General features: G+C 38.7%; 2 protein-coding genes across 2 annotated transcripts; one reads left to right on the forward strand and one right to left on the reverse strand.

Moving 5' to 3' along the window:
• The first annotated feature begins 999 nt into the window (after positions 1-999).
• On the forward strand, positions 1,000-6,370 carry pdcl3 (phosducin-like 3). Its single transcript, XM_030757935.1, has 6 exons — positions 1,000-1,081; positions 3,172-3,289; positions 3,440-3,530; positions 3,993-4,136; positions 4,962-5,170; positions 5,783-6,370. Exons 1-6 carry the CDS (start codon positions 1,076-1,078, stop codon positions 5,929-5,931), a joined length of 717 nt encoding a protein of 238 aa, XP_030613795.1. The 5' UTR covers positions 1,000-1,075; the 3' UTR covers positions 5,932-6,370.
• A 6-nt stretch (positions 6,371-6,376) lies between these two features.
• Positions 6,377-10,795, reverse strand: nms (neuromedin S). Its single transcript, XM_030757937.1, is given in 8 exon segments — positions 6,377-6,721; positions 7,494-7,568; positions 7,985-8,038; positions 8,133-8,159; positions 9,029-9,085; positions 9,382-9,428; positions 10,724-10,747; positions 10,750-10,795. Coding segments are annotated over 8 exon segments (363 nt in total). The 3' UTR covers positions 6,377-6,688.
• Between the last annotated feature and the right edge of the window lie 3,513 nt (positions 10,796-14,308).

A 14,308-nucleotide genomic window follows, 5' to 3' on the forward strand; every position in this document is an offset into this window, starting at 1 on the left:
ACCGGATGTCCTTCCTGACGCAACCCCCAAAGGGGTTTGTGTCTCTTCCTGGGATCAAACCAGGGGCCTTCTTAGGAATATGTGTAAACAAATTTACTATGAGACCTTCAGATTTTAGTGATTATATTTTAGTGGTGCAACTTGCCAGACAATGTTGCCATTAATGAAGCTCCCAAAACAAAATGAAGCTGGGGCTTTGAGTAGTCCAATTTCCGCTCTCCTTCCATCGTCCTTGAACAGGGAAAGACCAAGGATATGTTTATATTCTGGTATATTTACGTACGATTATTTTGATCTCAGATGCACGGCGCTGCAGCAAACTAAGGAAAAAGGGAATAAAGAAAAAGAGGAAGTGAAGCAATTAAAATGTGTGAGTGCGGAAACATCAGTTTTCATACAGACAATCCTGTTAGGTTCACTCCCAGAGTTCAGCCTCAGAATCTAAGAATCTAACAATATGCAGAACAATGCTCACTGTTATTGTGTATGTAATGTGACAAATAATGTGTTTGTTGTTCAGCAATGTTCTACATTTGAGAGAATTTGCATTGTGTCCTTTTTAAACTTCAGGAATAAATATTGCTCTCTCTGTGTGTGTGTGTGTGTGTGTGTGTGTGTGTGTGTGTGTGTGTGTGTGTGTGTGTGTGTGTGTGTGTGTGTGAGAGAGAGAGAGCGAGAGAGAGAGAGAGAGCGAGAGAGAGACACCTGTCTGGATTCGCTCTCAGCAGTCTCAAATGGAATGCTGCGCTCGAACTCCTTATATGGTCATATTGCGCCTCAACAGGAAGTTGGTGTCTCTGTTATTATTGTCCTCCCATCAAGCCTCTTGTTCCTAGTCCCTTTAAATCGGGAATTATTGTATTGTACTGCAGTATAAAAAAGAATTACTTGTATTATATGTTTGAGATATTATACAGATAGTTATGGGGTGTTATTTTAATGCTGGCGTTTATATGCGCATGTGAAACAGTCATAAGTTTTTGTTTCTGCCGGAGTCGGTCTGCCTGCGCTCCTTCTATTTCCGCGTCTGGGAGGAGAACAGTGGTGTGGTTTCAGGGGACTCTTATCTGTCAAAATGCAGGTTGGTAAACCTTTGTTAGTCTTTAAAAGCCACGCGTACCGGCACTGAACGAGACAATTTAAACGTCAGCTAATGCCGTGTAACGGACGACTCGGGTTCTTAGATATTCGAAGTGTCTCCGGCTCTTAGCTAACGAGCTGTAACGCTGCAGATCAGCGGAAAGACCATTGAAGTGTCTGCAACCAGAGTTAAAATCGTTACTGACAAACTAAAATAAAAGTTAGTAACACGAACACTCTTATCTGTAAGCAGATTAGCTAAAATATTGTTTGGAAACGACACCAATTTGGAAAAAAAAAAAAAAACAACTAACTGAAAAACCCACTGACTCGTAGTCTTTATTTTTTTACGTATGAAATTGTTAGCATAAGTTTCAATAAAAAAGGTAAAAAAAAAAAATATATAATGTTTTATATTCACTTTCTAGCACTGTCCACCTACCAGCCTAACCTGAGATTATCGTTAACAGTGGATCTGAGTCGGTGTTGTGCCAAAAAGTGATTTGTATGTGTAATGTCTTATATCTGTAAATAGACTATACTCAACAGGATTTATGAAGGGCTTATATACAAATGAAGACATTATCTGTTTTGCGAGTATCTTATGACTCTGCGTTATTATATCTACATTATAAGCTATCCAATCCTTTTTGGCCTTTAAAATATCTTTTCCTCGGAGATCTGGCCAAGAGGGCAGCAGAAATTGCAAAAAAAAATTTAACATAGCATCTCTACAAAGATATTTTGCAGCTTCTAACTTGTGACAGAAATGTTGTTTCTGGCTCAAAATGACTTGATATCATTCATGGGAGAAATGTTTGACATACATTTCACACATTATAGGCCAAAAAGTCATTTACAACAGTTTAAATACAACCAATCACTTTTTTTTTTTTTTGGCAAATTCCAGAAATCCCTTTTTGGCAGATGATCGCTTTTTGGCATAACACTGGCAAGAAATGACTGTGATAACTCCATTTCTAAGTTACTCTCCACCATATCTTTGTGGCAGTGGCGCAGTGGGTAAGCGCTTGCCTTGCAGCCGGAAGATTGCAGGTTCGAGCCCCTGTCCCTGTGCTGCGTTGGGCAAGACACTTAAACCACATTGCCTAACGGTAGCGCTGGTCTCTGGTCTCTGGCTGCATGACCGCAGATGCTTGTCTCTGGATGAGTGATCTGGAACGATCATTTCATTGTGTGCCTTGTGCGCACAATGAGTTGAATCTAACATCTAATATATGTTGTCATATCCAACTAAATATCTGTTTATACTGACATGCACGTGACACGCCAATATCAACGGAAAGCATTGGCCAACCAATATATATATAATTTTGGTTATAATATTGATAAATTAATTATAACTCACATGTAGATTTATTTAAATCAGGACAGTCACAGTTAAGAAAAAAAATGTTTGAGTACACTCACTACAGATGAACGGCAGCCAGAGTTTTTGAGGTGATTCTGGGGTAAAAATGTACTGCAAAATACTTAATTGACACACATCCATTTTTTTAGTCTTGATTTATTGCTAAGTGGTGTTGTTATTCAAATACGTTAAATATAGTTTGTACATTTTTTTTCTTCTTTTTAAACAAAAAACAAAAAAAAAACCCCACAATCTTTAGTAGAAACACACCGGCTGGCTGTGGTCATTATGGGGTACAGTCTAGATTTAAGGTTTTCAGCTCTTGGCTGACTAAAACATGTTTGTCCTACAGCAGCTACTGTAGCTCAGTTGACTGCAGTCTGCTGACATGTAGTGGTGAGATTTTACATGCTGTAATTTTAAAACATGGTCTGCAAACATATACCAGAGTCCTTATACACTCACTTTGAGCGAGCACAAAACATCCAGGCCCACAGTGTACACATGCCTTATTTTAGACCATAGCTCTCTCCTAGCTTGTTTGCTAGACAAAGTTAACCTGTAGAACAAATTTGTTTGCACAAAGACTGGAAAATGAAAGCCTGACTTTGGTAATGTGACATTGTGTTTTTACTCTCCTGCATACAGAAATGTATCACATGACAGAGATAAAAGAAAAGTTGAGTAAAATAATTTTTTTTTTTTTTTTCCCTTGTCAGGACCCAAATGAAGATACAGAGTGGAATGATATCCTGAGGAAGAAAGGAATTCTTCCTCCCAAGGAGACACCTAAGGAGGATGAAGAGGAGGAGCTGGCCCTCCAACAGCAGTCTGTTGGTAAGAGTTTGGGCTAAATGTCAGTAGTTCTTAGTAGTTTAAACTGAAAAATGCATTTTTACCTAACAGGACATAGTTTACAAGTAGTGATTAAATGCATAAATAAATATTCATTATTAACATTGACATGTTAATGTTTTCTCTGAACAGTTAAAACATATGAGGACATGACACTGGAAGAACTAGAGGAGAATGAAGATGAGTTCAGTGAGGATGATGAAGCAGCCATTGAGATGTATAGGGTAAGTGGTGATTATGCAGGGGTGTGGGTGGGTGTGTGTGTGTGTGTGTGTGTGTGTGTGTGTGTGTGTGTGTGTGTGTGTGTGTGTGTGTGTGTGTGTGTGTGTGTGTGTGTGTGTACTTTCTAACTAGTATGATAGCATGATTCCAGTAGAGTAGAACAATGATGCTTTGGATCAATTTTCTGTTTGTGCCCCTTGGACTTCTTGGTCTAATATTTCTCAGGTAGTCATTGTTAAATTATCTTGGCAGAAGTTGATTTTAACCATAATGTTTTAGATTAAATTATACTTAGTATTTTCAGTTGCCCATGAATAAAACAACATTTTGCAAGAGAGCTGCTACAAAGGATTTTGTGGTTACAGAATTTGTTTTTGAATCTCTGGCTTAAACTTTATTGGAATGAGAGTCTCAGGTCAGTTTTGTCGGGTTGCTGACTGATGTGAGCTGCGTCTCCTTCCAGACAGAAGCGCCTTGCAGAGTGGAAGGCAACTCAGATGAAGAATGTGTTCGGCGAGGTGGGAGAAATCTCTGGACAGGACTACGTCAAGGAGGTCAACAAGGCCGGAGATGGCATCTGGGTGGTGCTGCACCTCTACAAACAGGGGTGGGTCATCCAGCAAGTGCATGAATGGGAATGAGACATAAATGCTTCTGGAAATCCTTAAGTGACACAGGACAGAAAACATTTGGGTTAATTCCTCATATCTTGTGTTTAGGGGATATTCACCATTAATATAAATTATTTTACATATTTTGTTTTAGAGTACACAAAGTAAATTCTTGGATTAGTTAAATCACCTAAAACAAATTTGATATGTTTTTTTTGTATAATTTGTCAAACAAAACAATCTGCTTAGATCTGAGTCTTTGGTTATTTTTTTCTCTAATGTACATTGTTACTACTTGGATATCTTGTTTTGCTGTAGGTTGGACAAAATAAGAAGTGATCATTTGGCCTCTTGTAATTTTTGATTGGGAACATTAAACTAACTGACCAAACAATTCATTTGTAAGTAAAAAAATAATAATTGGATCACTCCAAATCCATCCATTGGATGGTAACAGTGAATTTTAGGTTTACCCTGATGTCTGGGTGTACTGAGCTAATGAAACATAGATCCACTGGGCTGCCATTGGGCCATTATTGTGGCTCAGGAGTGAGAGCAGGTTGTCCACCAGTCTGGGAGGGTCAGTGGTTGATTCCTGGTACAGTGCCTACAATGCCAGCAGTATTGGTACAACCATCCAGTACTGCTGATGCTGCGTCATTTCACCCATTTCAGATTCCACAGTCCTATCACTTCCATTCACTTGGGCACTGTTGCAACTGTTGACTCATCAGCCTTTATTACCAGCTTTGCCTCTGAACCCAAAGTTTATCATCAGCAGGCCAGTCTGATGTTTTCTCTCCATTCATCTCCCTTGCCAGCATCCCTCTGTGTACCCTCATCAACCAGCACCTGAGCGCATTAGCCAGGAAGTTCCCTCAGACCAAGTTCCTCAAGTCCATCTCCACCACCTGCATCCCCAACTACCCCGACCGCAACCTGCCAACCATCTTCGTTTACTTCGAGGGTGAGATGAAGGGCCAGTTCATCGGTCCTCTGGTCTTTGGGGGCATGAACCTGAAAGTTGAAGGTAAGAGGCGACGTGTCGACTCACAAATCTGCACGACTTTTGAGCACAATTGAGCATATTAACACAAAACTAACTGTTGTCTATTTTTTTAAAACTATAAAATATCAATAAGTATGTATAACACACAGGTGTTGGCATTTAATCTGTAATTTGTTTGGCCATGTGTTCATTTTTCAGTGGTTGCAATTTTAATCTGGCAATTTGGTATTTAATAATAGGATCTGTTCTAATTCTGTTAGTTCATTAAAACTGGTTTGAGAGGTACTGATTTACATTCAGGGTCATTTTTGGAAGTTGTAGTTTGCCATGCTGTTTAACTGCATAAGTAGGTCAGTGAAAGTTTATTTGTATAGCACCTTTCAAGATAAATATCACAAAGTGCTTCACAATATAAAATGCTAGAGCGTAAAAAAAATCAAGTTACTCAAATGCAAGTTTAAAAAGATGAGATCACCCAGTCCACAGATCCCAGGCTCAGGGGGAGAGGGCTCCAGAGTCTGCGGGCCACCTGTTGCAAAAGCTCCTTCTCCTTTACTTTGTACTGTTTTGCATTTTTCTCTACTTGTCATATTATGTGAGTGAAGTGTAATTTGTGTTGTGTGTCCCACCCAGAGCTGGAGTGGAGGTTATCAGAAACCGGAGCCGTGAAGACAGACCTGGAGGAGAACCCCAAGAAACAAATCGAAGACAAGCTGATGTCGTCGATAAAAAGTTCACTTCCTACACGAAAAGACAATGACTCAGAGGACGAGGACTATTAAAAAAAAAAAAAACACCTGTAACATCAAACCATGTGGCAGCTACATGGAAAACACTCAGATGACCTTAAAGTCAAGCAGGAACACTGAGGGGGCAGCACTGCCTTTGCCAACATGAGCGTTTTGTATTGTAACCATGTAGGTGGCGCTCCTATACTGGGATCAGTCCTGTATTTGGACAGGCCACCAGACTGCTTGGGAGAATCAAACCTACATTATGATCTTTTTTTAAACCTCCCAGGCTACCGTACATTTCAGCAGGGGGAACGGCACAACAGTCGCTGTTTTGTAATTTGATGAAACAGCCTCAACTAAATCTTTACAAAAGCATCAAAGACGAGTTTTAACTTTTTTTTTTTTATTATTATGTTTCATGATAATTGTCACAAAATGTTCATGTACATTTAATTCTGTTAAATTAAATGTGAGTTCACCTCTTTTCCACAGTTTTCTGTTTTGTTTTAGATACCCATGTCTTGTGTAACAGTACAATGTGCCAGATTTGTTTAGTAACAGTTCCCGGTGACTCCGATTTGCATTTGGAAGCAACGACACACACGGCAGCGTTAGCGGCGCGCTTCTGTTTTTCCATCTATACAATCAAATAGTTTCTGCTAACAGGAAGTTACAGATGCTGTGCGTGGCCCATCAGTGGATTTTTGAATGCGATGTCCACAGGTGGAGCTGCCAGCTGCTCTTCTTCTGTTAAGTGTTTGGGGTTTTGTTTTTTGGGGGGAGGAGGTTTGTTGTGATTTTCCTTTTACAACATCCCCTCTGGCAGACCTCGAATCTTCTGTTTAATTAGCAAAAGACAGAGAAAGAATCAGTCAGTAGATTGAACCTGAGTGGTAATGCAATTAAAAGTGATACATGCTGGCTAATTCTTAATCACTGGTTCGCTACTTCTTCAATACCTGAAAAGGTTAAGTCTTTATAGGCAGAAGACAAATGAGTGGAACGTGTGTGTGTGTGTGTGTGTGTGTGTGTCTCTGTCTCGTGGTTCAGGATGATTGACAAAGGAGGAGTGATGAAATGTTCTGCTGTGCTTTAGTCTCAATAATAAAAAAAACTGACTTTAAGGAAATAAAAGTTTTAATAAAAAATTGCAAATTTTTGCTTTGACTTTGTTTTTGGTATGAGTCAAATATCTATTAAGTAAATGAGGTCGCTATCCTCATTTCAGACAGGCATGAGAGTAGAAACTTTTTCACGAGCATCATGCCATGTGAAAAAGTTTATTTAAAAAAAATTTTGACTTTTTTTTAAACTGCATTATTTCTCCTCCTCAGACCTTTGTTATTGAGATGAAACAAAACTATGGGAGCAGCTCCAAACTCATTCAGTAACAGTCACATGCAGACACCAGTCTAAAATGTTTAGCCTCCAGTTCTCATGCAGGAAGCTTTAAAAGTTCCTGAGTGTAAGAGTTGCCTTCAGGCGACTGCAGTTCTGTTTACTGTGGAAGTACCATCCCGTTCATTCATAATCCTGCTCTGAAAGCTACCACTGTGCATCTTCTAAAAAAAAATAAATAAATTTAAGCACTTTTAGATCTGTTTTCTCACCAAAAGTACCACCTTCTTCTTTCTCCTCTGGGAAAGCTTCGGTGAAAGCCGCATGAGAGGGTGAACTGAGTGAGACTGGAGGAGGAGAGAGAGAGAGAGAGGTTTATGATGATCTGCTGAGGAGAATAAAACATCTGAATATCACCCCAAATTTCACTCTTTTAAGGTGTGTTTGCCACCTGCTGCTGTGCTGTATCAGCTCTGTAAGGAAGCCAACAGCACTCAAATGGCCAACTCTGAAACTGGAGCTTAAGTTTGTTTCCAGAGAGCGAGGGTCTTCAGCTTCATCATTCACTTCAACAGGTATTGAATAAAAATTCATAATCAGCTGTAAAGCTTCAAAGCAGATGTTTTGTGTTCTCCTTTGCTGTCACTTTGAAACGACCAAAAGCGGTTTAAAAACTGCATCAAATTAAAGTAGTAACTCTTGAAAATGGCGACGTGATGTAAGAATCGCCCACTAACTGTGATTGGTTTGCTCATTTGCTCACCTCTTGTTGTACAGCTCCAACAGAGTTGCGTGCTTTGGAGTAATGAAACAAGAACTGTGGGGGGGGAGAGAAGAATCAGTGAGCTGCCAGTGAAGAAATACCAGAAATTAGAGATAAAGCATAAAGACAAGAGGTGAGGAAAACCTACTCTTTTGAAAACATTCTGCACCTGCTCCTGTGGGGGAAACAATTAGGGATTAATGACAGAATTACCATTATCCAAATACACTCACACTCTATCCAGCCTCCACTGAATCTTTTTAATAGACCAAATAACAGCAACTCCACAAAATTTAAGAGACCACACAGTGATTCCAGCTCTGTGATGTTACTGTGGTGTGTGCCTGTTGACCGGTGGCTCACCTGCACACTCCTGAGTTTCAAAGAGACATTTAACTTGGGTGGCACACTCATGTTTATCAGCCTGCCAACCAGCTTTATTCTTCCCTCTCTTTTCTTTTTTTTGTACTTGCATATCCCTCTGTTGTAATGGAAATGTTTGAATTTGCAGGACATTTAAAGATATAAATGCATATATTAATTTTGGCTTAAGGCTGACGTGATTGGCTGCAGAGAACTGAAATTGAGCGCACGAGGTTCGGTTGAACCTGCCTGCTTCTGCTTTTTTTTTTTTAGGATTTGTTTGTTAGCTATGGTTTGAAAACACAAGCCAAGTATTGTTTTTTTAAAGCTGTATATTTTATGATCATGTGTGGAAAACCACCATGAAGCGATACTACGAGGCCTAGTCTCTGGATTCTAGTGCACATTTCTAAGAACCTGACCTCCAGACTTAGAAATGTGTTGAATAACATCATATCATAAGCACCTAATCTTCACATCAGTTACTGCAACCAAAGTGGCTGATGGGAGTATGAATAGTCTGCTTTATGTTTTGAAACCTCAGTGTTGGTGAGGAATAGACCATCTTCATGACCTCTGTAACAGGAATTATCTTCAATATCCTATGCAAAGGAACTGCTAAAAAGCTTTTAAAATGATAATAATATAAACCTTTGAAGTAGATTTAAAATGTTTGCCTACCTCATTCTGGTCTCTCCACAACACACCACTCAAATCATCACCTCTGATCCCTCGCACCTGTAGACATACAACACGCTGATTTATGACTCAAAAAAATAGATAAATATCACTGACTATTGGTGTTGCTGGACACTGTTCATTAATGGTAATAAATAGTGACATTTACACAAGAAGGCCTGAATGAGTGGGTTATGCACTAAGTTGGGATAAAAAATAATAAAAGCTGTGGTAGAGCTGTTTGTTAGTAACATTCAGTGGCTCAAACGTCACATTTGGAAATGAATCAAAGAAGGGAGACTTTGAGAAACGCCTCAATGATGCAGGGAGGGATGAATGAAGGGATATCTCACTACCTTTCGTAACGCCATGCCGTCTTCCCACTGATCAAAAGGACTGGCATCTGGATAAAGATACACGTCAGTAATTTTAGATTTTTTTTTTATTATTATTAGGGCAGCATAATTCAATAAAAACAATATTATAATTGCACTGATATGCTAAAGTGTTTATCATATCATGCATTTGTGGTTCAAAACAATGATTTGGAAGTGTTTTATTGTCAATTATTGTTTTTTTTTATAGTGTGTTAGAATTTCCTTTAAATATGAACCTCTCAGGAGGCTGGCGTAGTATATGTGATTCAATACTGCATTTCACTGCATGGTTCAGGCTGCTCATGAGTGGCTTTTATCAAACTACATGCTGGAAATGTTCAAGCTTTCCTCAAAGAGCATCAGCATCTTTAATGGCAAAATAAAAGTTTCAGAATTATAATATACAGGATACAATTTTACCATTTTATTAGGTATCATTTTAGTTACAGTTTTCTCCTTGGTAACATGTTGCTGTCTGCACAGATGTACATGAGCATTACTTTCACTGTGGGCTTTAGACGTATAACAGAGCACAAGCCTTAAGTGCTTAATACTTTATCCAGTCTTCATTTCAGAGGGAAATCTCTATTTGATGAGATATTGCAACACAGGACTGTTACTCTTAATGGAGTACATTTTACACAGATATATTTCTACTGGTACAGAATTTTAATAATTCATGTTTCTCTCCTATAATGAGTCATTTATAAACGGTTTGCCCTCCACTTACCAGTCTGGGCAGAGCACCCATACTGGAATAAAACTTTTATATTGTTTTATTGATTTTACACCTGCACACATAGTGGCTTGTTTTAATATGGGAGACCCACAAGCTAACAGCAGATGTAGTGGCATTTATAAAGAATTGTTAATTATTAATCATAATCATACTTTATGCCTAAAAGGATGATCACTTTTGTCTGTAGAGCAGTCACTGCATTACATCACAATCATTAACTAAAAATCTGTTTTTATCCTGTACGTATTCTGTATTGGTGGCTTTTTTTCTTTTCTTTTTTTTTTTAATTAAAAGACTGGGCAAGTTACAAAGCACTCCAACCTATTTTTAATAGTTTATTATAGCTCTATAAAGCGTTGATAAGTGATTCAGTAACAATGAATAAGTGAGTTACAAAATATAAACCATTTCTAAAAGCTGACTGGTGCCAGTCAGTCTTTAATTACCACTTCAAACCTCTGCATTACTTTTTTTTTTGACAATTTCAATGACTCAGATCCTCTTTGTTCCTGTACCCAATTAGAGATGTAGCCTATTTGTTTTATAGTGTATATGTAGGCAACTTAGTCCATGTTCACCTACCTGTTGTGTTCCAACATCCAAAGCAAAGAATAAACATAAGAGAAAAAGTTGTTGCACAGCTGACAGAGTCATTTCTCCAGTTTCCTCTTCCTTGTTGTATTTGGAGAAGGCTGGCTGATTTGGCTCCGCTCTCTGGTCTCGGCTCCTAACGGTTGTGAGTGGTCTGAACACATTGTCCTCTGCCACAGCACTTTAAAAGCACACAACTGTGCTGGCTGACATGCATCTCCTCAGGTGACCAATCACACACACCGATCCGAGCATCAGCAAACCCGCTTGCGCAAACCTCGACACACCTTTTACTCCTCCTCTCCACACTCACACAGACTGTATAGTTGGAAAAATACAGAGCACTTGGAATGCCGAGCTCTGGGAATACTTGGCTGTTTTGCTGCGCATGCTGACGTCAAGTTGGTAACACAGATATGACTGGAGTCTCCTTCAGGGAAAGGAAAGACAAACCTATTTCAGAAAAGGCAGCTAATAAACTGCATTAATCTTTAAAAGAGCATCGAGATTTAATGTGAACTCCTGGGGGAAGTCTTTATTGTCTGAGGAATGATTATGGTATGCAGTACTCACAATTCTCTTATTAAAATACAGAAAAAATACAGAACAACCGGACACTCAGAAGTCAGTCAGAAGCCAAAAGAACTGAAAGTTATGGGTCAAGAGTCACTACTATAAGATAAAATGAAGAGTGAGAAGATTTATGTTTATTGCTCTGGTGTTGATGTAAAAGTGGACTGTATACTGACCTGTGATTGGATGCCAAGCAACGTTTTATTTTAGAAGAGGTGTCATTTTTGCAGCACATTTGATTTGTATAGCTGAAAAATATGATTTGCCTCGAATCAAGAAGTTCTGCTTCAAAACATTTAAAGAACCTAAATGCACCATTTGTAAAATCCACACCTGAATTATTTTTCTTTCTACCAAAAAAATGAGAGAGAGAAAATATTATTAAGACATTACGTATATAAGCTGGCAAGACCTTAATGTGGCCGGTGATGCCCTGGTCCAGATCTGGGAGGAGATCTCCCAGGATAGCATCAGTATCTCCTTAGGAGCATGCTCTGACATTGTCAGGCATGCATATAAGCATGTGGGGTCCACACAAACCACTGAGTACAATTTGGAGTTGCTGCAATCAATTTTCAGCAAAATAGGCTAACCTGCTCCATCATTTTTTTCCACTTTGATTATCAGGGTGTCTTAGAATTCAGCCCTCTGCAGGTTGATCATTTTTATTTCCATCCTTTCATTCCTAACACATTACTCAGCCCATATCAGTATAGATATCCAGCAGGATTTTTACATTTCCTCTGCTGCTGTACTATATGGAAATCAAGCAGACTGACCCAAAGCTGATTAAACTGATTAAACAGCACACCTTGTGTCAGGTGGTGCTCTGATGTGGACACTGTATGTTATTCTTTTTAGGGATTAACTGTTCTGATCAGGTAGAGTGGAGGCAGAGCACAGCGCTCATATTTCCCCTGACACAGACACCAGATTCTGTACCAAAACCCACTAATAAGGGTATATCTGCATTGTTATGCGCACCCTTCAAACTTTGACTTTTTTATTCATTGTTTTGGTTTTTATCAGCTGTTTCTGAAGCTCTGCTGTGTGTTTTTTTTTAGCCTCTTTTTATTAAATGCTTTGGTTTTGTGGAAGAAAAGTCTCTCAAGAAGCAGCAGCATCAAGACAGGTAGACTGCTCGCTGTCACCGTACATCTAGCAAACAAATAAATTCCACAAAAATCAAAATATATTGATTGCACATGCATAAAAATGACCCACACAAATATTTTTGATCATGTGTGAACGCAGAATTGTATAAATTGTCAGTACCTTATGCAAACATTTCCAAAATTTTAAAAATGAATATTTCTTTCTTTTTCTTTTTTCATGATTTGAAAAATATTTGGATTTAATACTTAATAAAGTAAATGGTGAATCTGCACAAGAAGACTGAAACTTTTCATAGAAACTACTTTCTTGCATGCACATTTTGCTGTTTTCTTATTTTTTTTATACCTTTGCTTCTGTTCCGTTTTGCACGACTGTGGGTATCAGTGCATTCATGTGAACCCTAAACTAAAAACCATAAACATTAAATTAATTTAAGAGGTGTTCAGCTGAAATGTCTATTCAACCTGCTGATTTAGCCTCCCTGTCATGTAGCAGAGATATTAAAAAAAAAAAAAAAGAAAGAAAAGCAATAAAGTCAGCCATTGCTGACTCTTCCCAGTGTGTAGCATATATGAAGATCTGGTAATCACAGGCCATCTTGTGTGATTGCCTTGTACAAAAACAAAGGAAATGGGAATGACTCAATCTCAGCAAAACAGCTGATTTGTTTCTCATTTTGAAAAATAGACACACTCCATTCCACGGCACTTACACAAAAACCAAAAGCTGGATTTGGAATATAACGCAATGACAGATCTGATCAGATAAAAAATTATAATAATAATAATAACATTGGCTATTTTTTAATGGTTACTTTCCATTTACAAAAAGATTCATGTACGTACCATTTTTCCTTTTGCTGTAGAAATCAAGCACAAAGATATGATATTTAGCTCCATAGCTGTGCCCCAAACAGTGACATTTTTGGGCAGCAACAGTGATATATCAATTTAAAAAAAAAAAGCGCACCCAAAACTGCTCTAAGCTAAGCTTTTCTGATCTAATGTAACTTTAATTTTGCCTTTTGTTGCTTTAAAATAAGGATGCTGGGATTTGGCATAGTGACCATCAAGCTGGTTGCTCTCTGATTCAGTGCAGTTTCTAATCGGTCACACATATCTTTGTGCGAACAGGCAGGTGTTTCATTAAGTCTCACTGAGCCAGTCATACTTTTGACTCTGTCTGACAGTAATGATCATCATATTTTTCAGTAATCTGCATGTGTGGGCCAAAGTAGGATCATGGACTTTATTTTCTCTTTGGGAAGGGGGGGGGGTTATTTTTCGCTAAAGGAGCAGCAGAGACTGATATATTAGTTAAAACCATTAAACTGGATAGGCCTGTAGCAGCTTAGGAGGCAAAAAAATATTTATCAGTCTCATGGTCCCCTTTGCCTCCAGCTCTGATCCTCTCTCCTTTGCTCGTGCCATCTGAATGTCTGGTGGTGTGGCTGCTCTCTGGCTTCCTATCTGGCACACCTGGCTCCAATCACCTTATCGCCAATCAACAGTATACACACGAGGGCTACTCCACCCTCTCTCAACTACATCATCTATTAACAGTTGCTATAGAAACATTCAGGCTCCTCATTTGTTGTTTTAAGTTTTCTGTAATGAATTCCCTTGTGACAGGCAGCGCTCCAGCGTTGACTCTGTGCTGGATACTTTCCACACGTGTCAGTCAGCAGGTCTCTTTGTTCAGCCTTCCATAATCTTTCTATAGTGGTGACCAGGTTGTGACATTACTTGAAGTCTTGTTATTATTTTTAATTCTGCCATTTATTATTCTTTTTTTTTTTTTTGCCACTTGGTTTTATCATTTGCATATGCAGCTATGGCTGCCATCAAGAAGGAGACATGTAACCATCTTTCATTGGAAAGGTTGAGA

Source organism: Archocentrus centrarchus, chromosome 21, assembly GCF_007364275.1.
Source record: "Archocentrus centrarchus isolate MPI-CPG fArcCen1 chromosome 21, fArcCen1, whole genome shotgun sequence".
Taxonomy (NCBI): Eukaryota; Metazoa; Chordata; class Actinopteri; order Cichliformes; family Cichlidae; genus Archocentrus; species Archocentrus centrarchus.

Bases quoted from the DNA above. Each gene is read 5' to 3' on its own strand.
- pdcl3 (XM_030757935.1), top strand. The intron at 3,531-3,992 runs GGTAAGTGGTGA...GTCTCCTTCCAG, and splicing joins GCAGCCATTGAGATGTATAG to ACAGAAGCGCCTTGCAGAGT. The intron at 5,171-5,782 runs GTAAGAGGCGAC...TGTCCCACCCAG, and splicing joins CATGAACCTGAAAGTTGAAG to AGCTGGAGTGGAGGTTATCA.